Raw genomic sequence first — 27,743 nt, forward strand, 5'->3', positions numbered from 1 at the left:
AGTTTAGCAGGTAGTTTAAATGTTATTGTCCCCATTGATGAGGAAACTGACTTGCCCAATGTTACTGAGAAAACAGGGAAAGCACTTTAAAGACTTCAATGTATAAACGCTAGTTATCATTGTTGTTGTTCTGGCAAAGCTATGGAGTGGGAGAACTCAGACTCACACACAAATCTTTGGATTCCAAATATTCTTTCAATTATAATGTGCTGCTAATATTATTAGAGCTAGAAGGAGTCTTAAAGATAACCCAGTCCAAAGCCTTCATTTTATCGATGAGTAAATGAGAAGGTATGTGCCCAAGGCCATATGATGACATGGTAGTTGAGGCAGAACTATAATTCAAGTCTCTTAACTTCCATTTTCTGTCATCTCTCTCTCTCTCTCTCTCTCTCTCTCTCTCTCTCACACACACACCACACACACACACACACACACACACATACACATATATGTTACATCTCTGGGTAGTGGAAAAGAGGAAAGAATTTCATAATCAGCTGCAGTTTGATCTCAGCTCTAATAATTTGAAATAAAAGACATTTAAATGAGAGAGTAAGTCCAAGAATAAAGGAACAGCCTTTTAAAATGGTTTGTGAAGTAAACAGTATATATTATTTATTGTCATTTGAGTTTTTAAGAAACATGCAGGATTAAAAAGCTGGTGGATGAGATAAATATTTCCTTTCTGACAACAGCATGGTTTTAACTTTCTGCTTAAAAATGGGAACTGTATTTTCTCTTTTCCCCCATCCCCTCATCTTCTCTTCATCCTTATGTGAATTTTTCTCCAAACTAGTAGGCTGGAGAAAAGACCTGAATCTTCTACTGTTTGCCTTAGTCAATTGTTTTCCTCACTTATTTGTTCTTCAATTCAACAAACATTTATTAAACACCTACCATGTGCAAGGAAATCTTTGTGTTAGCCCTGTAACTTCCAAACCTCCTATTCATTTCCACTGGTTGTGATTACCAGACACCTAACTGAGACTGACTATAAAGGATATGTGCTTCCACATTCTTTTGAAAAATCATTCCCCATTAAAAAGTCAATTCAAGAAATGTACCAGGACATCCTCTGGCACCAGTTAACATTTATTTATCAATCCCAAAAGTAGCTCAAGAATTAAGTTATTTGTAACATAATACACTGAAATTAATTTTCTTCCAAAGACTTTCCTGGCATCACTTAGTACATTGACTGCTTCTGAAAAGAAATCTTGTCCAGCTTCAAAGATGATTATTGGGAAAATATGTCATTCGGTGTGATTGCTCGTCAAAACTTTGTGCCAGGAAAAGTCATACACAAATGCCCAGAATTCAGCATACTTCACTCTTTCCTCTCCACTTGTTTTGTGTGACCTCCAAACCCAATCCCTGTAGGGCCAAAATTTTTGGCATAGCAAACTGAAAGAAAGGAAATAAGAACGTGGAAAAAGACAGAAAACAGCTTAGTCAATGAGGTTATATTATTTCATTCTGATTCAGTAAGTTCATTTTATCTGTTAATTTTAATACACTTTACATGATAAGTATTTTTCTGAAAATCTCTGTGAATGCTGGTTGGTATTCTGTGGTTTTATTTCCACTGAATGCTAGGATTCCAAGATTCTATTCCTCATGAATGATGAGAGTCTTGGGATCTGTAACTATACACTCATAAATACTGAGAATCCTCTCTGCTAACTTCTTTACACCTTCTGAGCAAGCTAAAACCTCAGAGGGCTCTGATAATGTGAATGATCTCCCCCAAGGCAACTGAGTTTTGGTGGTGTTTTTGTTTCTTTGTAGGAATTGGGGTAAATTTTCTTAAAACTGTGTCTACTTATAGCTTTAATTTTTTTTTTCTTAAATCTGGCTCTACCTGTATCTTAAAATTTTTTTTCTAAAAATTGGACCTACTTGATATCCACTTAAAAAGTTTAAGCTAAAGGTGTAACTGACAAGCTGTTGCCTACTTTGCAGCAAGAAATCTCAGTGTAGTTAGCTTGCCAAGAGGAAATCATGTACCTAACACCACTAGTAGCTATAACTTGTATTTAGTTGTGTGGACAAGCATTGTCACCCTTTAAGTGAAATTGCTGGCTTAAAGGCCTAAATTCTGTGGGGCATTTCACTTTTTGGGTGAAACGAAATGGACCAACTCCAGTTCTGAGAGCCAGCTCTTACTGTATCTAATCATTAGTGTTCCATGCTTTCATGATAGTAGTTTGACTTTTGAAGCACTGGTTAGAGTGGGTGGTGAAAAGAAAGAGAATTTTAGAAGAATAGTGCTGGAGAAAGTCTGGCCTAACCAATTCATTTTGTGGAGTTCAATCTAAGCTAGTTCAACAAGTTTAAGTGACTTATCCAAGATCCCACAGCAAGACAGTGACAGATCCTAGAATCAGAATCTAGACCTCAGTCAGAATCATTGCTCTGTCCATTCCTAACCAACGTCCATGTAGTAGTAAATCTAGGATCTGGGGAAAACCCCATCGTTCATCCTTAGAAGCCACGAGGTACTCACTATAGGGATAATAAGACCTCACGTTTCTGAAAAGAGGCACATTTCCTCCTCAATTCCATGAGAGGAAAGCCAGTAAGAAAAGAGCCATGGAGAATGAGGTTGAGAAAAAGTAACTATGACAGGAATAGAAATGAGATTTTGGGAGACATAAATAAAAGAGAGTTGCTGAACACAAGGTACATGTAAGAACCTTTGAGATTAAGCTGGAGTTAGGTATAGGGAATATCCAAAGAGCAATGCAAATGTGCAATACAGCCCATGTTGGTTGTAACTAGAAGGCAACATTCACTAATGATTTGTACTGGGCAAATGATGTAGAAGACATAAAAGGCCATCTATGAGCAAAAAAGGAAATGGGCTGGCCAGATAGTGAGAGTAACATATAAGAGTCAGCCCCAGTAATTCATGGATATTTATGAAATAATCAAAGAACCAGAGGAAAGCTTCTCTGGAAAAAGCCACTTGGGTCGGTGGCTCTGGCAGCAGAGGACCTGGATTCAAATCCTGCCTCTGATGCTTGTTAACTTGTGTGACCTGTGGCGTCATTTCACCTCCGTAAGCCTCAGTTTCTTCCTCTTTAAAATGAGAGGGCAGATGGATTAAATGGTTTCTGAGGTCCTTTCTATCTCAAACTCTATGATCCTATGAGAGTGTAGGGAAAAAATATGAACACCAGTTGAGAAGGAGTGAATATATTGGAGTTAGATTCAGGAAGAGAGTTCCCACACTGATGATATCAGAGAAGGAACCCATGTCAGTGTAGGGGAAATGAAGGGGAGATGTGACATTTGAGACAAGTTAGTCAATGATCACTCTTCTCCGCCATCTGGGAGGAGACTGGGTTTTCTTTTTTTTTCTTAGGCAATTGGGGTTAAGTGACTTGCCCAGGGTCACACAGCTAGTAAGTGTCAAGTGTTTGGTCTGAGGCCAAATTTGAACTCAGGTCCTTCTGACTTCAGGGCTGGTGCTCTATCCACTATGCTACCTAGCTGCCCCTGAGACTGAGTTTTCTTGAGGAGTGTGGTACCATAGTGACAGTGGTGAGGGCAGGAGATTGAAGCTGGCAGAGTGTATGAAAGGAAAAGGAGAGTGTTGTTGCCAAGGCACAGGCAGCCAGAAGGAAAGAGAAGGGAAGGTGGAGATTTTGTTATAGACAGACAGAATTATATATGAGAACTTCAGAGCATTTTTAGTGCTGATTGCTAGGGCCTGAGAATATATCATCTGCCTCTATGCTTTCATTGATGCTTTGAACAACTCCAGTCACGTCATCCCCAGAGTAACAATTAATCTTGCCCCTACCACCATCCCCAAGGTATGGGGCTCAGGACTTCACCCTGGGCTGGGTTCTGGGTAAGGGATTAAATGGGCAGAATGACTAAAACTGTATTGAGTTTGGCATGCCCTTTCCCCTGAAGCAGTCTTTGCCCTCATCAAAGAACCCAAATCCTATGATTGCTCAGAAGGCTGCCCTGACAGAAAGGCAAAGAAGGCCCTATGGCACAGAGATGCTCATGAGGCAACTTGACATTCCTCTCCTCTCACTCACCTTTGCAGTAAAGTTCTCCATCTTTGTCAGTGACATTTGTAGATTCCAAGCTTTTCCCACAGATGGCACAGCGGAAACAAGTCTTGTGCCAGGGCTAGGGAGTAGAAGGAAAGATGTCACAATGCTTTTTATACTGCAGGACAGTACTGAAGCCATATGAAAAGATACAACCAATTCTTAGAAAATGTAGGTGGCTATTGACCAGGATGGGCTCAGAAGAAAAATCCAGCTGAATCCAATTAAATTTAGAAATGAGGGGTAAGTAAAGGTGTTGTTTAGTTTTAGCCAGGAAGGCTAACTTGATTTGAACATGTCCATTACTTTTATCATCCAAGTAACAACCTAACACTGTGTGGCAAGCATATAACATTGAGTTGGAATTTCAAATTAAGCTTGTAGCTAAGACAAAAGGAAAAGAGCCAGTCATCCAAGTAATTCAATCCAATGAAATACTTTTGCTTTCGTTATTTGTATATTTTAGACAAAGGGGATTGTGTTGGTTTATCCCAAGTCTTCACAGCAATTTGAATAACTCATTTAATAGAGCCTCCCAGTTCCATTCCTGACTCGCTAGACTTTTCCATCTCATACCAGCAGTCTTCTCACTCTGAAGATGCCTTTGCTTTGCAGCCCTCTCCTCTGATTGGTGAGTCACTGGCTTGGACCACCATCTTATAAGATACCAAAGACATGCTCATTTCACTCCCGGATCTATTTCTCACTCTTCGAATTTCTGTACCTCCTCATTAGCACCCTTACCAGAAAGTTCCTAGCTCCATCTACCGTATGCTCTCTTTCTAGCTCCCTTTGATATGTTTTCTTCCCCCATTAGAAGGTAAACTTTTTGACAGTAGGGAATACAGTAAGTGCTTTATAAGTGCTTTATCTGTCTACCTACTTTGGAGGCTTATAAAGGGCTCTTCAAAGAAAAAAAACTTGTGAGGTTTTTTATTTATTTTATTATTTTAATTATATATTATTTTATTATTAATTATTGTTTATATATCATTTTATTTATTTAATTATCAAGAATAATTAGTTAACTCAGGGAAGAAGGAAGGGAATGAAAGAGTGGGAGAATTTGGAATTCAATTTTTTAAAAAATGAATGTTAAAAATTATTTTACATGTAATTGGGAAAACAATGAAATATTTAAATAGAAAGAAAAAAGATTGTTGAACAGCACCCCCAAAAATAAAGAAAAATTAGTTAAAATAGTACATTGGATGTCCCATGCCTTCCCACATTCCCTTCTCCCTTTCTCCCTCTCTGGGCCTTGTGGATAAATGTTAGACTTCCAGGGAGGAAGACCTAAGTTCAGATCTTGCCTTAGATATTTATTTGCTATGAGATAGTAAACAAATCATCCTTTCTGAGCCTTACTTTCCTCATCCATAAATGAGGATAATAATAACCCCTAACTCACATGACTGTTGTAAAGATCAAATAAAATAACATATATATAAAGTGCTTTGCAAGCCTTAAAGCACTATGTAAATCTAAGTATTATTATTAGTGCTCCTCCCTAAAAAATTACCTTCTTATCTACTTTGTATGTAATCTGTATATCTTCCATATGTGTATAGTTGTCTTTCCCCTCCCCCTTAGAATGTAAACTTCTTGAAGACAGGGACTGTTTTTGCATTTTTCTTTGTATCCTCAACGTATAGAACAGTACCCGGTATCCCATAAGCACTTAATAAATGCTTATTGATTGATTGATTGTAATATAAGTAACTTGGATCCCTACCCTCTAGGAGCTCACAGCCTAGACAGCCTATGCCAGTACAAAGAGTATTCCAGCAGCCAAGAAGGGGAGAGCTCAGTTCTGGTTGGAGGAATCAACAATTCTAGATTGATTGATATTCTTTCTCCTCACTTTCCACCACGCAGGTGAGTTCTTCCCCAGTTGCAGCATTCACAGCAATAGCCTCTCCTCCATCTCCATTAGGAGTAGGATGTCAGAGGTTGGGGGAGAAGAGTCCCAGGGTGCTATACTCACATCTGTGCCCCATACAGGGTTTCATCATGTCAGATCTGTGGCCTTGAGCTGGCACAATTCGTGGTGCTTGCCTCAAACACCAGAAGTATTAGTTATGGCTCTTCTCAGGGGCATTTCTTTTCTATTTTTGATGATTAACTCTAAAATTATATTAGAGGTGAGAGTCACCAATCACTGTTACAAAAGCCTTCTTTCCCCACCCCAACCCCAAAACCAAAAAATGCTAACTCAATTCCACACTTCAGGGTATGTTTCAGAATAATAGTCATAAGCAATTGATAATATGAATTTCTTTCAGTGTCTCCTGGTTTCTTGAATTCAAAATGCAAGCAAAAATGTTTGCCACCAAAAATGAAGAGAGAAAGAAGGTACTCCTTACTTTGCCACCTCCCATTATTCTTTCAGCAGCATAAACTGATTTGCCACAGCGAGGGCATTTCTCCACCTCACCAAACTTGGGGGTAAATTTGGAAGGGTTGCTGGTAGTTGACCGAGCTGTCTTGGGGGACCTAATGGAAAAAAGGTAGGTTAGCGGTTCACATGACTTCATTTTACCAGTGGTAGTTAATTTCCTGAGACAGACATTAAAATAGAAAGAGCAGGTGGCCTGGATCTTGGGCCTGGTTCAGGCACTGACTCTCCCTTCCCCTCTCTGGGCCTTAGTTATCTCTTGTCTAAAATGATGGAGATGAATGAGATGATCTTTAAGGTCCCTTCTAGTGCTAATATTCTATGAGTCTAGGTTCTAGTTTTTCCTATTCAGCTTGGGGCCCTATTATTGTATGTATAGTGACTTGAAGCATTCTGTCTTCCTCTCTAAAGAGAAATTTGAAAATTTTATTGTAGGGTGAGGATGGATTGTTGATACATGTCCAAAAGCAATAGTATAGAATTTCTCATTGCAATTCAGTCTAACGTGTTTTACTCAAAGGATGGACCCTCCATGGGAGACCAAAAACAAAGCAAACAGATAATATAATCATAAAATTATAAGGTCAATCAATAGGCATTAATTATTAAACTTATTTAATCTAGAGTTGGAAAGATCCTTTGTAACACTTGTATACACTCTTGTATAGCTAATCAGCATATTCACAAATGTTAAATATTTCATGCTCACCACAACCTTATCTAGCAGGTAGAGGAAGGATTATTATTCCCATTTCACAGATGAAAAAACTGAGGCTTAGAGATTTCAAGTACCCAAGGACAAATGCCTGGTAAATCCCACAGCTAAGATGAGAGACCAGGCATTCTGACTCTTCCTATGACACCATCACAATAACAAAATTAAGAACACAATAAGAACATTCTCAATGCAATCTTTTTTCCTCCAAGTGGAGACCCCATTCTGGAATTGAATAATAAGGCCAGTTAATGAAAAGAAACTTCTCTTTTATTTCAGGATTTCATATCCTTTTTTGTTGTTTTTGTTATTGCTTTTCCTTCCTAAATTTTTAGACAGACTATTGAAGGGATATAGATTTAAGCAGCCAGGAAGTAGAATGGTTAAAGCCCTAGAGATGGGTAGACCTGAGTTAGAATCCTTCCCAGCTAGTCATTTAACCCCTGTTTGCCTCAGTTTCCTCATTTATAAAATGAGGTTGATAAAAATACCTACCTAAAAGAGTTGCTGTGAGGATCAAAAGGGATATATGTATATATATATATATATATATATATATATATGTGTGTGTGTGTGTGTGTATATATATACACACACATATACACACACATATATACACACACACATACACATACACATGTATATATATGTATATATGTATATATGTATATACATCTATCTGTATGTATATGTGTAAATGTATATATACATATATGTGTGCATGTGTGTATAATACTTTGTAAACCTTAAAAGGCTATATAAAACATTAGCTAGTGCTGTTGTTGTAGTTGTTGTTATAATATATACAGTCTTGAAATGATCTGAGATTTATTCATTTGTTCAAGTGTCATGCACTATGGGAAATACTGAAGACAATGCAAAGGTAAGTGACTTAGATCTCTACCTTCCAGAAGCTCACAGCCTAGATATCCTATGCCAATACAAAGAAAGTATTCCAGCAACCAAGAAGTGGAGAGCTCAGTTCTGGTTGGAGGAGTTAACACATTCTAGAATCATAGTATGTCGAGGCTGGAAGGCGCATTTGAAATCATCGATTCCAATTTCCTCACGTTACAAACAAGCCTCCGTTGAAGAGGCAGCCCAGCTCAAGAAACCTGGAAGTCGACCATCTAAAGATGGATACAATTTCAACAGGCACAGACAAATGGAATGATGAAGGAATTCTAAGCCAAGGACACGGAGGTATTAGATTCAGAGGTCCAGGGAATGGGAGTAATTAGTCCAAGTTGACTAGACTAGAGGGTGCTTGAGGGAGAATAGCCTACAATGGTAAATTGAGCCCTGTTTGTGAGTTCCAAGCCACCTGGTACAGATAAATCAGGTGTGTTTCCCTACCTATGTTATTGCCAAGTGATTAACCTTTAATTTTTCACTTGTCTCTATAAGTGTTGTTTCTCTCCAATAGAATTGATGTCCCTTGTGGGCAGGGATTGTTTCATTTTTATCTTTGTATTCCTACTGCCTGGCACCAGTAACTGGTGCCTTCCCTTTGAGATCGTCTGCCACTCATACTGAATATGGCTTGTGTGCACTTAGTTATTTACATGTTATCTGTCTCCCTGCATTAGAATGTGAGCCTCATGACAGAAGGTACCAAGTTGTTTCGCCTTTCCATCTATCCCCATTGTTTAACACAGTGCCAATAGGGAATAAGCACTTGATAACTGCTTATTGTCTGACTGACTGACATTGGTTACATGCTACTGCAAAGATTCGCCAAAGCCATTATACTAATGCCACTGGGAAAGCAGTTGATTATTTATTTAGGATATAAAGAATTTCCTGCCAAGCCACCCTTTTAGATGATTTGTAATTATTCATCTTGTGATCCAGGGGTGAGTGGGGAGCCAGAGAAGAGATTTTTTTGTATTGCTTATAAGATAAGAGTACACAGTACCATAGTGACTTCAGCTATATTAATGTGATTGACATTTAATCTCCCAAAGGTTAAAAAAGGAGAGGCTGTGAAGGTGTCTAAACCTTCAGACCCCATAAAGTCCATGCATTTCAGGTTCTCCATCAACATGCAAACCAAGAGCCCTTGTGTAAGTGTAATTGCCTGTTAGAATGGCAGACAATTTAAAGAGCCTTTAGAAAAATGGAACATTGTTTAAAAACAAAAAAAAACTTGGTCAAATTGACTATTCCCATTATAGACCCATCAACACTATAGACCATTCTTCCACTTCCAGAAAATGTTGCTATGGAAACTAAATGAAGTACCCTAATACTTAGGTAATAGAACATCAACAAAATAGAGAGGTGATAGGATTTTAACGTACTGTTGGAAATGTAATCCAAGATGTTCACCAGTATCAGTGCTGAGGCAGCCAGCACCTTGTCCAAATCCAATTCCTTTGGGGCCGTATTTCCTCCCGTAGCATGATTTACAATAGATCTCAGATTCATGAGCTGCTACTGTTGTACTGTCCAGAGATTTCCTGCAAGCCACTGAAAGAGGAAACTTGGTATTAGGGGTACAGATTGTGTCCGAATATCATAATCCTCCTAAACAATGTCTTTCAAAGTAAGTTCATTATTAAGTTTGTATCAGTGATTGGGAGGCGATGGAGTGGATAGAGTGCGGATCTGCGGTCAGATAGACCTGAGTTCAAATCTGGTCTCAGGCACTTAATAGGTGTGTGACTCCAAGCAAGTCACTTCACTGCTGTCTGCCTCAGTTTCCTCATCTGTAAAATGGGGATAAAAATAACATCTGTCTCCCAAAGTAGTTGTAAAGATCAAGCGAGATATTTGTAAAGTACTTTGCTTAAAGTGCTATGCTTAATAATTCACAGCATACCTCCCATTTAAAAATCATTTTATTTTGTATTGTTTTTATATTAATGTCATTTCCAGATATTTCCCTTTGTCCCCAAAAATTGAATCCTTTGAACAAAGAAAAACAGTTCAGCAAAACCACTGTATTTTCTGCCCCCATTGTCCCATCCCTCCCTCTCTGCAGAGAGGAGGTAATATATTTCATTAACCATTTTCCATGACTAAGATTTGACATTCCGATTACTCAGTTTGGCTTCCTTTTGGCATTCTTTCTGTTTACATTATTATAATCATTACACAAAATATTCTCCTGACTATGCCTCTCTTTGTGTAAGTTCATTCAGTTTTTCTCATGTCTCTAAACTCTCCATAGTCATTATTTCTTAGGGCCCAAACACGTTCTATTCCATCCATATACCACGTTGTTTGGCCAAGTGATGATGGGTAGGCACTTTGTTTCTAGGTCTTTGCTACCACATAAGTACATTACGAATATTTCATTAGATATGGAGTCTTCTATTCTTTTGACTTCCTTGGGGAATGTGCCAGTTGGACACTGGTATTGTGACTGCTTCATCAGAGTAAAAGGTTTGGTTATTTTTCTTGCATGATTCCAGATCATCAGCCAGAGTAGTTAGACCAATTCACAACTCAAACAATACAGTAAAGTGTGTCTGTCTTACTATAGCCCATCCAACTGGAGTTGCTTCTATTTTTTTGTTGGATTGAATTGGATCTTTCCCAATTTACTGGGTTTGAAGTAAAATTTCAGAGTTGCTTTAATTTGCATTTTTCTTATTATTAGTCATTTAAGCCCCTTTTTCATATCTTCATGGATAATTCACAGTTCTTATTTATATCCTCTAGCAGTTTAGCTGCTGGGGAATGGTTCTTGGTAATCGATGATGATGATGATATTTGCATGATGCTTTAATGTTTAAAATGTTTAAAAACATTTGCAAATGTTTTATGATTTTTTAAATTTTATCCTCACAACAACCTAGGGAAGTAGTTGTTGTTATTCTTATATCCGTTTTGCAGAAGAAAAAACTGAGACAGACATAGGTTGTGACTTGCACATGGTCGTCCATTTACATAGCAAATGAGATGGCTCCAGTCTTGGGTTGTCTCCCATGCCTGGAATGTTCTCCTTTCTCTGCTCCAACTACTGACCTCTCTGGCTTCCTTTGTCCCATCTAAAATCCCACCTTCTGCAGGAAGCCTTCCCCTACCCCTCTTAATTCTAGTGCTGTGTATATATTTGTTTGCACTTTGTCTCCCTCATTAGATTGTAAGTTCCCTGAGGGCAGGGGCTGTATTTTGCCTCTTTTTTGTGTCCCCAGTGCTTAGCACAATGCCTGGCACATAGTAGGCACTTAATAAATGTCTATTGATTGATTGGTTGAACAGATCTGAACTCAGATCTTCCTGACTCCTGGTTCATACATCTTTGACAACAGACTTTTATAGTGATATCTGATACTAAGACTTTATTCTTTTATCTTTCAGATGTGCATCGAGTGGTCTAAATTTTAATTCAAAATTATTTTATTCTTTCTAGGAAGAAATTCCTTACTAACAAAATGACATGATCTTGAGTAGTTGGTTTCCTTCTGAGAACAATCACAACAGAAACCTCTCAAAATGAATATTTCAGTTATATGTGTCGTGATTTCTTTGGGGCTAAGACTACAACACTAAAAATAAGAATGGAAAATGGGAAAACTAAACTTGAAAATTTAAGGTTTTTTCCTCCAAGCATACAAACTATGTGAATGATATACTTGATATTGTCTATTCTTACCAGATTCTTGTTATCATGAAGCTACATTTCGAATCTGTTAGATCTTTTTGAGTAATACTTTCAACCTTTCATAAAAGCCTTACTGACTCTAGTACCTCATTAAAGTGTAAGTGGTGATCGTGGCTTCTCAAAGGTCATACCAACAGAATACAAATTCTGGTAAGCTCTGCCATACTGGAAAGGGTTTGAGTATGGTCCCAGAGATGTGTTTACTGAGTACCAGCCTAGCTAGTACCAGCTAGAGAGACTCTTTAATAGCCATTAGTCACTAGTTAGTGAATTCCTAGACCATGGAGACCATTGAAATAGGTAAAAATATGAGCTGATCCCCAAGCCTACCCAATCCCCTTCTGTTTCCATGGTAGCAGAAGTATAGTGGCACAAAAGGGAGACAGAGGGTGCTAAGAATGATTTCTAAACCATCTATAAATAAATATTTAATAGTTGATATCCTAAATGTTAGATCTTTTTCTAATGAACAATGAGTTGATTCAGACCTGGAGGAACTATACCAACTCCAAAACGGATTCTTTCTACAAACGAAATCAAGCAACATAAAATTACACATAAGGAAAAGACTAGCTCATAGATACTCTTTGAAGAAATAAATAAAGGAGTTGCCTTGGTTGGTTTCATTGCACTCTAAAGGGCAACAAGAATCATGTCATATCTTGGTTGGTCACTCACTTTGCAGTGATCACAATGAGCATAAGTAAAGGGGCCATCATGAAGACAATTTTAGCTTATTCATCAGTATCAGTTGCAGAGAATGAAGAAGCATAAAAATCTAGGAAGGCTTTATAAAGAATTTGTAAAACCCTCTTAACCAAGGCAACATTTTGAGAGGATGATAAATAATGTTCAAGTCTATCTTTTATGAATACTTTCTTGCAGAAGATTGTTGAAAGGCATTGGACTTGATAAGTATCAGAGAGAGAGAGAGAGAGAGAGAGAGAGAGAGAAGAGAGAGAGAGAGAGATTGACTATAGCTTAACAGATAGCAAACAATTTATTACCTAAATGGTAAGTATTTCGGAAGGATAAAGATAAGAAGGTGCTACATATAATTACAACAATTCAAACATGAACTATTTAAACATCTAAACTATTTAAACAAGCTGTTGGTAGTGAAAAAATGGGAAATGTATGAAAGAAAGTATTTGGCTTTGGTTATTGGCCTTTCCTAGAGAAGCTGAAGAAATGAAAAACGATTGCCCCAATGAGTAGGTAAAGAGAGTCCAGAAAGAGGCATAATCAAAAAGCACTTGACCTCATTGTCAAGCAGAAAGACATTAAAGGAAAGAAAGAAGCTCAACATGAGTTTAAAATGTAAAATAATTTTAAAACTTTGTAAAAGATGCCATAATATTGCTTGTAATTTTTTTTCTCACAAAATACGAAAAAGAGACAGTAGAGGAGAAGATAAGTTTGCAGAAATCTTGGCATGAGACTCAACTGTGCTATATTTTTTTTCTCAGAGCATTTAAAAATGAAATTGAAAAGAAGACAACAAAAAGGTACAACATGGAACAGCTCTGCAAATATTTCCATAGCAAGCTATTGGCACCATCAGAACTCCAGGCCACTTCAGTGCATCTGGAATCATCTTCAGTGACAGAATATCACCATTAGAATGCAAACTACTGAAGGGCATTAAGCTCAAAGTAGGTGCTTGATAAATGCTTGTCAATTGATTGAATGATCATCGTTAACATTAAAATACCACTGGTGTACTCACCACTTCAACCCACATTGAGTTATATGAGAAAATAGAAATTTGATGTTCAAAAAAGGGAAGTTGGTAAGAGGACTTGGACCCAAATAAATACATGATAAATACGTGATAGAGGCACCACAAGTTTCCAGGCATTCAGTAATTGAGGTTGAATATCTTAAAGAAGGGACATTTCCAAAAGAGTGAATGAGTTCAACTCCACACTGCTCTCTGCTTTTGAATTCTTTCCCCTCCTTATGCTGTCACCAATCATGCCTTGCCAAACCCCAGTCTTGGATTGCTGCCGTCATTAACCGCCTTCACTTCCACTCACGGACCCACAGGCTGCTGATTAGAGCTATAAAAAGTCATGCAACTGTGCTGACTGCAATCACTATGAATTTATGTTACATAATCTTAACTGAGCCCTGACTAAATGATGGCTACCCTTTTAAATCTCCCTAAAATATGAATCAAATGAGATAGTATTTATGAAATGTGCTTAACACAGTTCCTGGAACATAGTAGGCACTGTGTGCTTATGCCCTTCTTTCCTTCTACTCCTAAAAGATTCACTCAGCTCTTTACCACTGCAATTTGTATAAATCTTTTCATTCCTTCACAAGCCTTGCACAGCACCCTACCCCACCCCTCTGCTGAGGACTTACCCTCATATTTCACTGAAAAAAAAAATTGAAGCCATCCACCAAGAACTTTCTCTTCTTCCCTCACCTTTGTCTCACTTTACTCAGATCTCTTTTCCCACTATCTCCATCTTTGTCCCTGTTCCACAAGAAGTGGCCTTTCTCCTTACCAAAGCAAACCCCTCTATATTCATCTTTGATCCCATCCCCTCCTGTCTTTTCCAAAAGATAGCCCCCTTTGTCATCCCCACTCTCTCCCCAACCTTCATTCTCTACTTATCTATTGGCTCCTTCCCTTCTGCTTGTAGACATGCCCATTTAAATCCTTCAAAAAACCTTCACTTGATCTGTCCATCCTCACTGTCATCTTAAGTCTGTCCTCCCCTTCATGGCTGCTTCTTTGAGAAAGCTATCTGTACTCAGTGATTCCCCTTCTTCTCTTCTCACTAGATTGGGGAACTTTCGATCTTGAGGCCACATGGATTTGTTCTGTGAAGTTTGGATTCAGTCAAAGGGCTGTATTTGAGGACTTACAGGAACACAGGTGGCCTTGAGGCCGCAGGTTCCCAACCCTTGTTTGCAATCTGGATTCCAATGTGATTGTTCAATTGAAAGCGCTTTCAGTAAAGTCATTGTGGATCTTTAAAGTGCCAAATCTGATGACCCTTTCTCAATCCTCATCATTCTTGACTTCTTTACAGGCTCTGTCACTGTTTATCACCCACTTCTCCTAGATGCCCTCTTCTCTCTAGATTTTCATGACCCCTCTCTCTGCTGTTTCTTCTGCTCAATCTCAGTCTCCTTTGCTGGACTTTCCTCTAGATCATGCCCACTAATGGTAGATGTCTCCCAAGTCTCTGTCGTTTCCTCTCTGTATGTTATCTTATGTGGTGACCTTATCAGTTCCAATGATCTAAATTATTATTTATCCACTACTTAGTCCCCACTACTGGTTTTTTCATTTAGGTTATGTCTACTAATCTTGGGGGTCTCCTAACCCCTGTCCCAGACCTTCTCTTCTCCTTCGATACTATCTAATTTGACTTTACCAGTCAGTTTTGTAGGCTCAATTATCATTTCTATGCAGATAATTCCCAAATTTTTATATCCTGTCCTAACCTCTCTGCTGGTCATCTCACATGACCAACTGTCTATCAGACGTCAGATCCTTTGGTAAGCATCAGACTCAAACTGGATGTCCAGTAGGCATCTCAAACTCAACATGTCCAAAACAACTCATGATCTTTCTTCTCAAACTTCCCCCTATTCATTATTATGGAAGATACCGCCATCTTTTCAGCCACCCAGGCTCACAACCTCAGTGTCATCCTCAACTACTCTCTCACCAATTTTTTGCCAGGTTTTGTTATTTAGATCTTTGCAACTTCTCTCGTGTGTGTGTGTGTGTGTGTGTGTGTGTGTGTGTGTGTGTGTGTGTGTGTGTCCCCTTCTCTCTACCCACATAGCCATCGCCCTTGTGTAGGACTCATGTCTTCATATCTGAGCTATTTCAGTAGTCTTCTGGTTGGCCCCTCTGCCTCAGGTCTCTCCTCATTCTGAGTCATTTCCTCTCTAGAAACTGCCAAAATTATTTCCCTAAAGTATAGGTTTGGCCATGTCACTTCTCTACTCAACAAACCCGAATGGCTTCCTGTAACCTGTGGGATTAAATAGAAAACCCTTTCTGTGGCTTTTAAAGCCCTTTACAACTTGGTCCCTTCCTTTCTGTACAGTCTTTTTACACAAAACTCCCCTAGTATGGTGCTAGTTACTGTGGGACCACAGTAAGGTCTCCTGGTGACCTGTGAGCTGAGTCTTAAGAGAAACAAGGAATTCTAAGAGGTGGAGGTCAAGAACATTCCAGATAGGTGGAGTCTTTTATTCTGTAGCATCAGTCAATCAGCAGACATTTATTAAGAGATTATGACAAAGACATAGCTCTCCTTAAAAGCCTTGTTTATCACAGGCCAAGAATGAATTTTTTGCCATCCTATAGCGTTTTTTTTTTTCCGGTAAAGAGAATTCTTGGGTCAGGTACGAGTTGGATTAGATGACCCACAAGGCTCCTTCCACTTCTGAGGTTCCAGGATCCAGTGAGGGTGAATTTGCAAAATCCATCAGGATCTCCCTAGAGCTGTTGAAACCTGGATTATCGTTGTAGGAGTGTTTCTGTACAATTTCATGAGATGACTTTTAACAAACAATTTCTCATCACAAAACTAAAGGCATTGGCAATCTGCCATCACCAGAGAGTAACCATTTATTCCCCAGTTTTGTAATGATAATTATATTTACTGAGGAAGGTAAAGGATAATGGAAATGGGAGGGGGAGGTAGAGAGGGTAGATACAGTGTTCCTATTTCTGGAATGGAGTATCTTTTTCACTGCAACAAATGGAGCTAAAGCCCTTGAAGTGTTGTTAAAATAGCTCCCAGATATGGCATAACTTAGCAGCCCATGAGGAGCACAGAGGAGTTAGAGGTTTGCCAAGAGCTGGCCTGCTAAATTTGAAACTGGGCCTACCAAGGTGTGAGAGACTCAGTAGCTAAGGAGCAATTTGGAAAGGAGGGCCTCCTTCATCCCATTAGGGGCTGGTTTATGACCAAATTTGCACCGATGCAGCTGGTAAATAATAACATTTGCACAGGACATATGCTGGCTTTTTCATCACTCTAAGCTTCTGGCCATAGTGACATATTTGGTGCCTGTGAGAATAACCTGATAGGCTAATAATCCCAGGAGAATCCTAGGGACTGGTGCCCAAAGTGGAATCACTTGCTGGATTAACAGATACCCTACCACCTGCTCATACCAGGAGTTTCTTAACTATCTAGCTGTTTTACTTTTAAAAATGAAAATCCACAGATGGGCAGAACTAATGAATGAGAATTTAAAACAGAACAAAATAAATAAAATAGAAAAAGAACCACTCTTGGGCAAGTGTAAATTTGCTAATAGTTGGAGTCATAGGATGGTTCAGTGTTTTCTAAAGTCATCTCAAATGTCCCCTAGATCTATTACTATCACAGAAATCCATGTTTTGGCAGCTCTTTAGAGACTATGAGAACTCACAGAGTTGGAAGGGACCTAAGAGAGAGAGAGAGAGCATCCTGAAGTACTTGGAAGCAGACAGCCTGGATAGGAATGCTGGCTCTGCCATTGGCTCTGGTCCACCTTGGACAAGTCTTCATCTTTGTAAATCCCGGTTTATTCGTGGATAAAATGGAGACCAGCTGACACTTTTTACAAGACACAGGGCAGGTAGCTCCCCTGTTGTCTACCCAATAAAGTTCACAAGACAGGGTTGGGGCTGGAACTGGAACCGGATATTCCATGTGAAGAACTTTTTGTACTAATGCACATCAGCACCTCCTCCCCAGCTCTTAAAGTGTGGCTGAAGCACTGAAAGGTTAAGGGAATTACATCCAGAAGAGGGACTTGAACCCAAGTCTTCCAGTCTTAGATGCCAGCTCTCTATTCACTGTGACAAGTGGATAAAGTTCTCAAGAGCTGAAAAGGACATTTGAGATTCGCTGGTCTGAATTCCTCATTTTTTCAAAGGAGGACTCTGAGGCCTGCAAAAGTGATATCTTGGCCCAAGGTCACAGAATTAGTAAGTACGTAGGACATCCAGAATTTGACTTCTGAAGTCTTCTTACTTCACAGCTTGTGTTTATTCTTGCTCAGCCAGGTGATGCAGTAGATAGAACAATGGACCTGGAGTTAGGAAGACCCAAGTTCCAAATCCAGCCTCAAGATACTTATTGGCTGTATGACCCTAGGCAAGTCACTTAACCACTGTTTGCCTCGGTTTTCTCAGCTGTAAAATAGGGGTTGCTGTGAGGGTCAAATGAGGTAATGTTTGTAAAGCACATAGTACAGTGCCTAGCACATAGTAGGTACTGTATAAAGGGTCATTGCCTTTTTTCCCCCCTCCCCTCTGCTTTATTTGGGTTATTGAGTTTAAGTTGTTTAGCCCGTTGTCCAAGGCCTTCCATGATCTAGCTAGGCAAATATAACTCTAACCACCCTCTGCCCTGTTTAATGTGTCAGTGATAAGGACATCCATAGAAGCGCTTGATAAATGCTTTTTCACTGATTCCCTTCACTCCACCTATTCATTCATTCATTCATTCATTCATTCATTCATTCATTCATTGTATCCAATGTAGATTTGGAAGCAGCAACTGAACCCACAGGTTTATCACCCAACTTACTGCAGTGGAAGCAAGTCTTGTGGAAGCTTCTCCCATTGCACTGGATTTCCTCTGCATGATAGACTGTTTTTCCACAGGCCCCGCAGCTTGCTCCTCCACCCCAGTTAGGCATCTTCAAGGTGCTCAGTAGATTCTAGAAGCCGGGAATAGACCAAAAATATTACTTTCAAGCAACACCAAAAGTGAAACAATTCCTCTGTAAGATCACTTTTCTCCATATGAGTCTGTCTCAACAAATAAATCTCAGCTGCAACAAAAAAATTGAATTCATAGGATTTAAGGACAGACAGTACATTAGCAATCCTTTATTTCATTCTTCAACAAGGAAACCGAGACCCAGTGAAATTAACTGATTTCCCCAAGGTCATATGGATAATAAATATCAGAGAAGGGGATTCAACCCCAGGTCCCGTTACTCCAAAATGTATTTTTTTCCCACTACCCCATTCAAACCAAAATTAAAGTATTATTGTATGAAATGAGAATTGTACCAGTTTTGTATGACTTTAGAAGGTAGGATTAGATAAGAACCAAACGGTGAAAATTATTAGAAAAGCATATTTCAGCTCAACATATTGAAGAATTATCTAACACCTGGAGCTGCCCAACAATTCAGCTGGCATAGTGGATAGAGAGTTGGGTCTGGGGTCAGAAAGAGTCATCGTCCTGAGTTCAGATCTGGCCTCAGACACTTACTAGCTGTATAACTCTGGGCAAGTTGCTTAACCCTGTTTGCCTCAGTTTCCTCATCTGTAAAATGAGCTAGAGAAGGAAATGGCAAGTCACTCCAGTATCTTTGCCATGAAAACCCCAGATGGGGTCACAAAGAGTTGAACGCAACTGAACAAAATCAGAATTTAATGAGCTGCTTCCAAAAGTCTTCAAGCAGAAGCTAAAGGATTCCTTGTCACTGAAAGTGTCCAGGGTTCAAGTATGGGCTTAGTTAGATGACCTCTGGCATCTTCTTAAACCTCAAGATTCTATGATTCAAAATAATGAATGTAGCCATCTTTTCCCTCTAGTTTATCTGGCCAAGAAAATAATTTGATTTCTAAAATCTTTGATATGTTAAATCTGATGTACAAAAATGCTTTCCTTGCTTCACAAGGATGGGGCTAGAGTGACACAATGAATTCCCACTCACCTTGGGCAAGTTATTCCAATCTTCTGACGTGTAAAATGGAAATTATCTTCTCTGCCCTGCTTACCTCACAGGGTTGTTACAAGGATCAAATGAGATAATGGAGTAAAAGTACTTTGGAAAGGTATAAAGTGCTATACAGCTGTGAAGGATTTTTTTTAAATATAAGACACATGGAATCTGCTTATCTGTAGAGATTACCAAACTGTTGTTGTAATCCATACTTGAGTATTAAGTTTGCAGATGGCATTAATTGAGGAGAGCGCTATTTAAAATCATTTTCTCTCTCTTCAACAATATAGTTACATTTTCCAGTCTTTCAGGCTAGAATAGAAGTAACAGATTTTTTTTTTTTTTGCTTTTTGGTGTCACACAGCTAGTAAGCGTCAAGTGTCTGAGGCCAGATGTGAATTCAGGTCCTCTTGACTCCAAGGCCAGAGCTCAATCCACTGTGCCACCTAGCTGCCCCAAACTAACAGATTCTTGATAAAGATAATGAAATATACCTTACTGTGAGGGAATATTTTTTTCTCTGGGGTCCTTTGCTTTGTCCAATCCTGATTCTTATTATTTTATCATACGAAATAATGTCATTCATAGTAGTATTCTTGAAATGAGAACTGGAGCTGTGATTTCATTGGTAAAGGAAATGCCCTATTGAGGAAACTTTACCAACAAAGCTTCTCTCTAACTTACATTCTTGGAGAGCTGCTTAGAGCCTCAAAAGGCTAAATGACTTTCCTAGTGTCAAGCAATCAGTAAGTATCAGAGAGGGCCATTAAGAAAGGTTTTCCTGGTTTTGATGCCAACTTTCCATGCTAGCAATGGTGTCAAACTCAAAGAGAAGCAGATCTCCCCCAGCCACATATTAACATAGAAAACATCAAATAAATATCATCTATGTTATACTGTAGCTTTATTTATTTTGTTTAACATTTTCCAATTCATTTTAATCTGCTTCAGTGGCACTCAGAGGTTTTACCCTCTAGGATCTGGTGAGGTAGGTGGAGGGAGAGAAAGAAAAAAAAGAGAGACAGAGAGAAAGAGACAAAGAGACAGAGACAGATAGACGGACACAGACAAATAGAAAGACAGAGACAGAGAGACTGATCTTTGTACTGGATGTGTGTGTGTGTGTATGTGTGTGTGTGGAGACAGAGAGAGGGGGTAGGGATCTGAAGATGCAAAGTAACTTGCTCAAGGTCACACAGCTAGTCATAGAGCCAGGAGTCAAACCCAAGTCTTTTGATCCCTGGACTACAGGGCTCTTTGCACTATACCAGGATGCCTGGAATGTCAGCTTGTCATTTGCATGGCATATTATCAGAGCGCTCGGAGCTTTTGGCTCTGACCTTTCTCTTCTTGGAAGGAAATCATTTGCCTAGAATAGTTAATGAGTATCATTGAACACTCCTAGGTCAACTTGTCCAGATCATATTACACAAAGTCAGTGCATTGCATGTAACAGATGCTTAATAAATACTTTTTAAAATTCAGTTCCAAGCCTAAGTTGTAGCTAAGAACTAAGTACGAGTCCCACCCACCCCCTCCTCACTGACCCAAAGACAAGAAGGGAATGATCTTCTAAATATAACACCAAAGACCAATGGTGACTTGAACACGTATACATTATGAGAATTTATCCATCTCAGCCTTTACAAAATCTTAGCACTGCAGAGGCATGGTTTCTTTTCATAAAGCCTTAAAAAAATAGTAACAAAATATCACCTTCAAAAAGGGAAGTAATTCTGTTTCTACTGAAAATTGCCTTATCCATAGCCAACCATTTTCCCCTTACATGTATATTCATATACATACATACATACATATGTACACACACACACACACACACACACACACACATATGCAAGTTGCCACTTGTTTATTTTGGATCCAGAGTAAATGATGAATTTAGAGATGAAAGGGGATTTAGAGCTTATCTGACCCAATCGTCTCATCCGAGAGATGAGAAACTGAGGCTCAGAGGGGGTGAAATTGATTTGCCCAAGGTCACATAACTACCTAGAGACAGAGTCAATCCCCAAACCAGACCTTGGTTTACCAAATCCTGTTAAAATGCTTGTTTTGCTCTAGTATGCTGCCTTCTGATTCGTTTTGGGGATACATCTGTCAGCTATCACTTCTATACCAAAGATTCAACCTTCTGTCATGAGAGATGACAAACTACTCAGGAGAACAGGAAAACAATATATTTTTGTTCATGCTTATTTTACTCGCAGCTTTCAATGTAAGCTAACATGATGGAGAAATGAAATTGATTTCATCCGGGAATGACAGAAGAATGGATGAGATTAATGACGTGGAAATTTACAAACTGACCCTAGATAGGATTTCTCATTTCAGCTCTACAGCATGAATTTCACCTCCGCATCCTAGAAGATAATGGGTTATAGATCTGCCTCTTGGGGACTATGATTGGCAACATGCTTTTCAAAATGAGTAGAACATTCCCCATCGTGTAATGTATCACATCCAAGATTATTCCAAAAGGATGCCAATTTCTGATATCCATGCGTGAGAAGTAGCAAAAATCGGGAGTCTTCAAACATTCTACTGAGCAGGTGTTAGTTTCCATGTGTGCAGACGGGAATGTATCCACAGGGACTAAAAACAGTCAATAGCAACCATTTCTTATTCTGAAGCCAGCAAGTCTGAAGCATGTTAATGTGTGGGCGGATCACTTAACTGGGAGTCAGGGGACCTGGGTTCTAGTCCTATCTCTGCTACTGAGTAGCTATGTGATTTTAGGCAAGCCTTTTAATCAATTTGGACCCTTTCCCTCATATGTACACCTTGCAAATAATACCATAATAAACTGTCCTGCCTACCTTACCCAGAATTATTATAAGGCTCCAAAAGGACAATATGTCCAAGCAATTTGACAGGTATAAATGCTATATTAATGCAAAGGACTCATATAAGTGTCATTTCAGGAGTGAATTAAGCAGCTGTGATTTATTTAGAAGGGCATTTAGGGTCCTGGCATGCACACATGGACCTTTAGCCTGTTGCATTTCTTTGGAATTCCTGCATCTCAACATTCCTCCAACTGGGCTCTGAATGTTGGAGTTTCCAGGCAAGTTCTGATGGAAACACCATTTGTTTATCAGTGTGGCATGGCTAGCGTAGGTCGCCAAATATAGGTCAGTTTGTCGTTGAATTCCATCTGTCATACTTATCACAAACACCCTTACACCCTCAGACCACTCTGTGTTGGTTTTAGAGATGTCCACATTGTCATCGACAGGGTCTTGGGTCAAGATGAAAATAGGAATCTGAGCAGGGGAGTATGAGAACTGGAAAAAAAAAAAGTGAGATCTATCTAATACCACATAGAGAGGGGACAGAATGTCTCGACACTTCCTAGTTGGATTTTCTTTGGCGTCAGTGCTCAATTCTAGTCCAAATGAGATCAAACCCTTTCACAGGACCAATTTCTTAACCCATAGTTAAACTGCCATCAAGAATGTCATAAGCAGGGACGATTAACATTGGAATTTATTGAATTAATTTGGATGAGAGTAAAAATGAATAGAAAGTATTTACATCTTAAATATTAAGATTCTCTGTTTCAGAAAACCAAAAAGAGAAAAAAAAGTAAAATATTCAGAGGTTTCCACTAGAAAATAATTAAATATAGCAAGTTAGTGATTATATTTCTCCTGGGTCAGGATTTAGTATACAATCGTTTAAGTAATAGGTGTAGTAGATTTAGAGAGGGTGTTTTGGGCATAGTAGCCAGAGTTGACCGTGGTGGTTCATTGCTTACTCTCCCCTTGGTCACTCTCCATGCTGTGTTGTCTCTTGTACGTGAACTAAGGGGAAGATTTTAAGCCATAGCAAAAAATACCAACATCCCGAAGACATGTATCAGATTTAAGAAACACCATGTTTCCAACCAACAAACAATTAGAAGAGCCCAGGAGACTTGCTTTTTACATGGAGCCCTGAATTAGAGGGAGAGGTATTATAACGTAATGGAAAAGATGGCTAAATTGTGAGTCAGAGGGCTGAGTTTGAATACTGATTCAGATTTCAGAGGAACCAAATCCCAGTCCTATTCCTCACTACCTGTGTCACCTTGAACAAGCCATTTCCCTCTCTAAGCCTTGATTTCCTCATTTATAGAATTAGGGGGTTTAAAAGATTTCTAAGTACTTTCCAATTGAAAAAAAATGTGACCTCAAAGTCAAGCAACTGAGCTCTAATCCCCATTTCTATAACTAACTTGCTGTGTGACACTGGCCAAGTCATTTTTCTCCTCTAGGTCTGGGTCTAGCTTCGGAAGATGAGGGTGTCAGACTAGACAGTGTCTAAAGGCCTTTCTAAATGGAAGTCCACAAGTTACTGAGGCTATGGAATGGAAGGCATTCCTACTAATGACATTTCCCAAACTATAAATTTATGGACTAGAAGGATGAATAAGGACCAGAGTCTCATAGAAATGTCACACTGCTAACACTCACTTTTATCTTGAAGCTTCAAATCCATTCTCTAAGCACAAACAAATGTTGCCCTCCTGCCAAGTCTGGCTGTTCTAGTTCATTACATTGGAGCTGGCCCCATGTCACATACATATATCCCGATTGCTATGGGGATGGGCCTGACATCATCCCCACAGAAAACAGAGAATCAAGCAGTTGTAGACTTGCTTCTGCCTCCATGGGTTGGACAAAGGAAGCTGTTATGCAGCACCTACTAAATTACCTTATATTTATGTGTAGGTGGTCCAGTGGATAGAGGACTGGGCTTGGAATCAGGAAGGCTCATATTCCTGAGTTCAAATCAAGCCTCAGATACTTACTAGGTATGTGACCCTGGGCAAGTCACTTAACCCAGTTTGCCTCAGTTTTCTCATCTGTAATATAAACTGGAAAAGGAAATGGCAAACTACACTAGTATCTTTGCCAAGAAAACCCCAAATTGGGTCATGAAGTTGGACACAACTGAAAAATAATGAGAAAATACATTTTATATATAAATAAAGCAATGTTGAATAGTGTCTATAGAACCAGCCTTGAAGTCCAGAAGACCTGGGTTCAAGTTCTATTGTTTACACAACTGGCTGCAACCCTAGAATGGTCATTTGACTTCTCAGTAAACCAGACAACCCCTTAAGACTCTTAAGCTGCATAGAAGGTGTTGATACGCGCTGCTAGAGTGTTTTCTCATAGAGGTTCCTTAAACTGATGAAATCGTAGGACCAGTCCAAATAGGTATGTGTACATCAAGTGTACTTATCTGGGAACATGTTGTTTTGCTGAGGAACACTCACACTCTTTGACAGCAAAGACTCACATCTACCTATTTGTTTGTTCTTGTGTTTATATCCTCAGTACCTAACACATGGATGGTCCTTAATAAAGCTTTGTTGATTGGTTGACTGGAAATAAGTTTCTTCTCTTTCATAAAAAGAATCTGTAAGTTCCAGCAATCTTATTAGTGAAACTGAGCTTCCCTGTTCAGTAATATTTAATGTTTGGGGAAATTATCCCATATCTTCTGCTTTGTCATGCCCTCTCATCCCCAGATTTTACTCCTTACTCCATAGATAAGTCCTAAGGATTTACTTGAGCACAACAGGATTAGATGGCTCGCCCAAGGTCAATCACCTAAAAAGTTACAAAGGTGAGAATTGATTCTAAGGCTTCTTGACTGTAGGCTAAACACTCAATCCACTAATCTATTCTGATGGCTTCTCTCTCAGATTATCAGATAAATTGAGAGCTGCCACATCAACCAGAGCAAATATTATCTGAATTTTACAGATGTGGTCATTGATGTTCAGTGAACTGGGGGTCGAGAGAATGACACTCCAAATCATCTCTACCAATGGGTCATGTGACTGATGGGTAGCTAGTAAATGTCAAAAGTGAGATGAAAATCCCAGGGCTACTGATTCGTAATTTTCTTCCCTTCTTGAGACTCTCTCTCTCTTTCTCTCTCTGTCTCTCTGTCTCTGTCTCTGTCTCTCTGTCTGTCTCTGTTTGTCTCTGTCTCTGTCTCTCTCTCACTCTCTCTCTGTCTCTCATCTTTTTTGTTTCTCCTAAAAGCCAAAAGAGGCAGCTCGGTGGAACAGTTGATACAGGGCTGGACCTGGAGTGAGGAAGAACTGAGGTCAGTTCCAGTCCCAAACACTTACTAGCTATGTGCTTTTGGGTAAGTCACTTGAGCTCTGTTTGCCTCAGTTTCCTCAACTATAAAATGAGGTTAACAGCAGCACTGATCTCACAAGGACGTTGTGAGGATCAAATGAAATATTTGTTAAATGCTTAGCACAGTGCATGACTCATGGTGGGTGCTTTATAAATGCTTATTACCTTTCCCCTGTAATATCCATGAACCATCTGGTGAGACCTATGGATCCCTTCTTCTTAGAATAATGTTTTGAAATGCATACATTTTTAAAGTGGATTACAAGGGAAATAAATTATATTGAAATATAGATATCAAATTAGTTTTTTAAAAAAACAAGTTTATGGCCCCAGGTTAAGAATCCCTGGAAAGAGCACTGGATTAGAACTTGGACCCATGTTCAAATTCTGGCTCTGTCACTGACCAACTGTGAGGTCTTGGGCAAATAAATCACTTAGTATCTTGAGAGTTTCTTCATATGAAAATGGCCTATAGGAAAGCGTTTTATAAATGGTAATAAACTGCATAAATGTGATGCCTGACATTCATTTAGTGCTTTAAGACTCTCAGGGCACTTCCATTATAATAATCCTTCATGGTAGGTAATGCAAGCACTGTTTATTAACCCTAGTTTGAAGATAAGCAAATGGAGGATCAGAGATGTTAAGTTACCTGCCCAGGTCACACAGCTAGCAACCTTAGAGTTTAGATGGAGTCATTTTTCTGGATGATTTTTAACTTTAACCAAGATGAGAATCTGCCAACTGACCCCTGGCTTCAAATTAACCCCTAATCCAAGCTTTTCATTTGGCTCCCAGCTCATTATGACACTGTGAGAAATGGTTTTATCTTTCTGGTCCTCACCCTCCTCCTCTGTGAAGTGAAGAAGTTGGAACAGACAATCTCGAAAGCCCTTTCTGATCCAACACCCCCCTTACTTTTCAAAAGAGCAAAGGTGTTTGAATGCTATCCCCATTTTGTTTATCCTTTTTATTTTGAAAGGTCAGTTCATTGTTGACAATCTCCTAGAAATCCGCATGTGTGCAATGCTGTGCCTAGTTCAGGCAAACCCACCCTCCACCAAACCCCCAGTGTTCTTCGGGGTGTCTGAGGCTTTGTTGAGCATGCTGTATGAAGACTGGTTTCTATTACTTCTGTCATTTCCTAACCTGGTCTAGAACCTACTTTTTTCACAGGATAAGATTAGCCCAAATCATAGCACAGAAACCTGGAAAGCACTTTAGAGATCTTCTAGTCCATTTAACGGTGGAAAAAATTGAGGCCCAATGAGGTGCACTGACTCACCCAAAGTGACAAGAGAAGCATGTTGAATCCCAGATCCTGGACTATTTGCATGTACCTTATTACGTCTCTGTACTAGACCCCACTTTGATGCTCCACCATAGAGAGTTAGGACAAGGCTTGTGTGAATATTACCGATGAGGAAACTGACAACCTGAGGCTGAAAGTAAAGGGACTAGATCCACTCAAGGTCAGCAGCTAATAAGCAGCAGGGCTAAGCTTCGTGACTTCTCCTGGTAATCTAGCCCAGTGTTAGCCCCTCGACTCTACAACTACCCTCCTGTTTGTGACATGTCGCTCTATGGAGGGGTGGTGAAGGAATAATTCCACTCTGAAAACAAGCAGCAGACGCCTATCGGAGACCCTCCCTGACCCATCCATCTCACCATCAGCTGCCTTGGAGTCCAAAGACAGTAGGTTTCTAAGGGGCTTTTGAGGAGTCCCACTGAAGCCTGCTAAGGCTTCTATCCCATTGAAGGACATCTAACCACCCCACCCCCCCACTGCAAGACTTAGCTGTTTTGGAACTTGTGGCCTGAAACAGCCCCATATTTCAAGAGCAGAACCATCTCTATGTGCCCCCTGCCGAACACCTAATCACATTCCAACAGCCAAAACTTTTCACCGCACACCCACCCTCCTCATTCATTACAGAAGAATGCAAATTCCTCTGTGTATCCACTTACCTCCCTGGGTGGTCTGTGTGTGTTCAACTAAGGCAGAGAATCCCAGGGTCCTCTTTAAATACTCAAGGCACTCAATCACCAGCTTTGGCCC

The 27,743-nt window shown here is 39.5% G+C and overlaps 2 protein-coding genes across 2 annotated transcripts in view; one reads left to right on the forward strand and one right to left on the reverse strand.

The window, feature by feature from the left end:
• ZDHHC13 (zDHHC palmitoyltransferase 13) overlaps positions 1–13,538 on the forward strand; it is a 95,137-nt gene extending 81,599 nt beyond the window's left edge. The window contains exons 19-22 of the mRNA XM_021001890.2: positions 5,816–5,951; positions 6,359–6,428; positions 8,098–8,389; positions 13,271–13,538. The gene's annotated coding sequence lies outside the window, so the exon portion shown is untranslated. The remainder of the gene's footprint in view (positions 1–5,815; positions 5,952–6,358; positions 6,429–8,097; positions 8,390–13,270) is intronic.
• CSRP3 (cysteine and glycine rich protein 3) lies at positions 590–27,743 on the reverse strand. Its single transcript, XM_021001893.2, has 6 exons — positions 27,653–27,743; positions 18,368–18,500; positions 9,490–9,658; positions 6,440–6,569; positions 4,059–4,152; positions 590–1,407 (listed from the first exon to the last, which is right to left on the reverse strand). The coding sequence occupies exons 2-6, from the start codon at positions 18,477–18,479 to the stop codon at positions 1,331–1,333; spliced, it is 582 nt and encodes a 193-aa protein (XP_020857552.1). The 5' UTR covers positions 18,480–18,500; positions 27,653–27,743; the 3' UTR covers positions 590–1,330.

The sequence above is a fragment of the Phascolarctos cinereus genome, unplaced genomic scaffold (genome assembly GCF_003287225.1).
Source record: "Phascolarctos cinereus isolate Bilbo 61053 unplaced genomic scaffold, phaCin_HiC Scaffold_9;HRSCAF=440, whole genome shotgun sequence".
Taxonomy (NCBI): Eukaryota; Metazoa; Chordata; class Mammalia; order Diprotodontia; family Phascolarctidae; genus Phascolarctos; species Phascolarctos cinereus.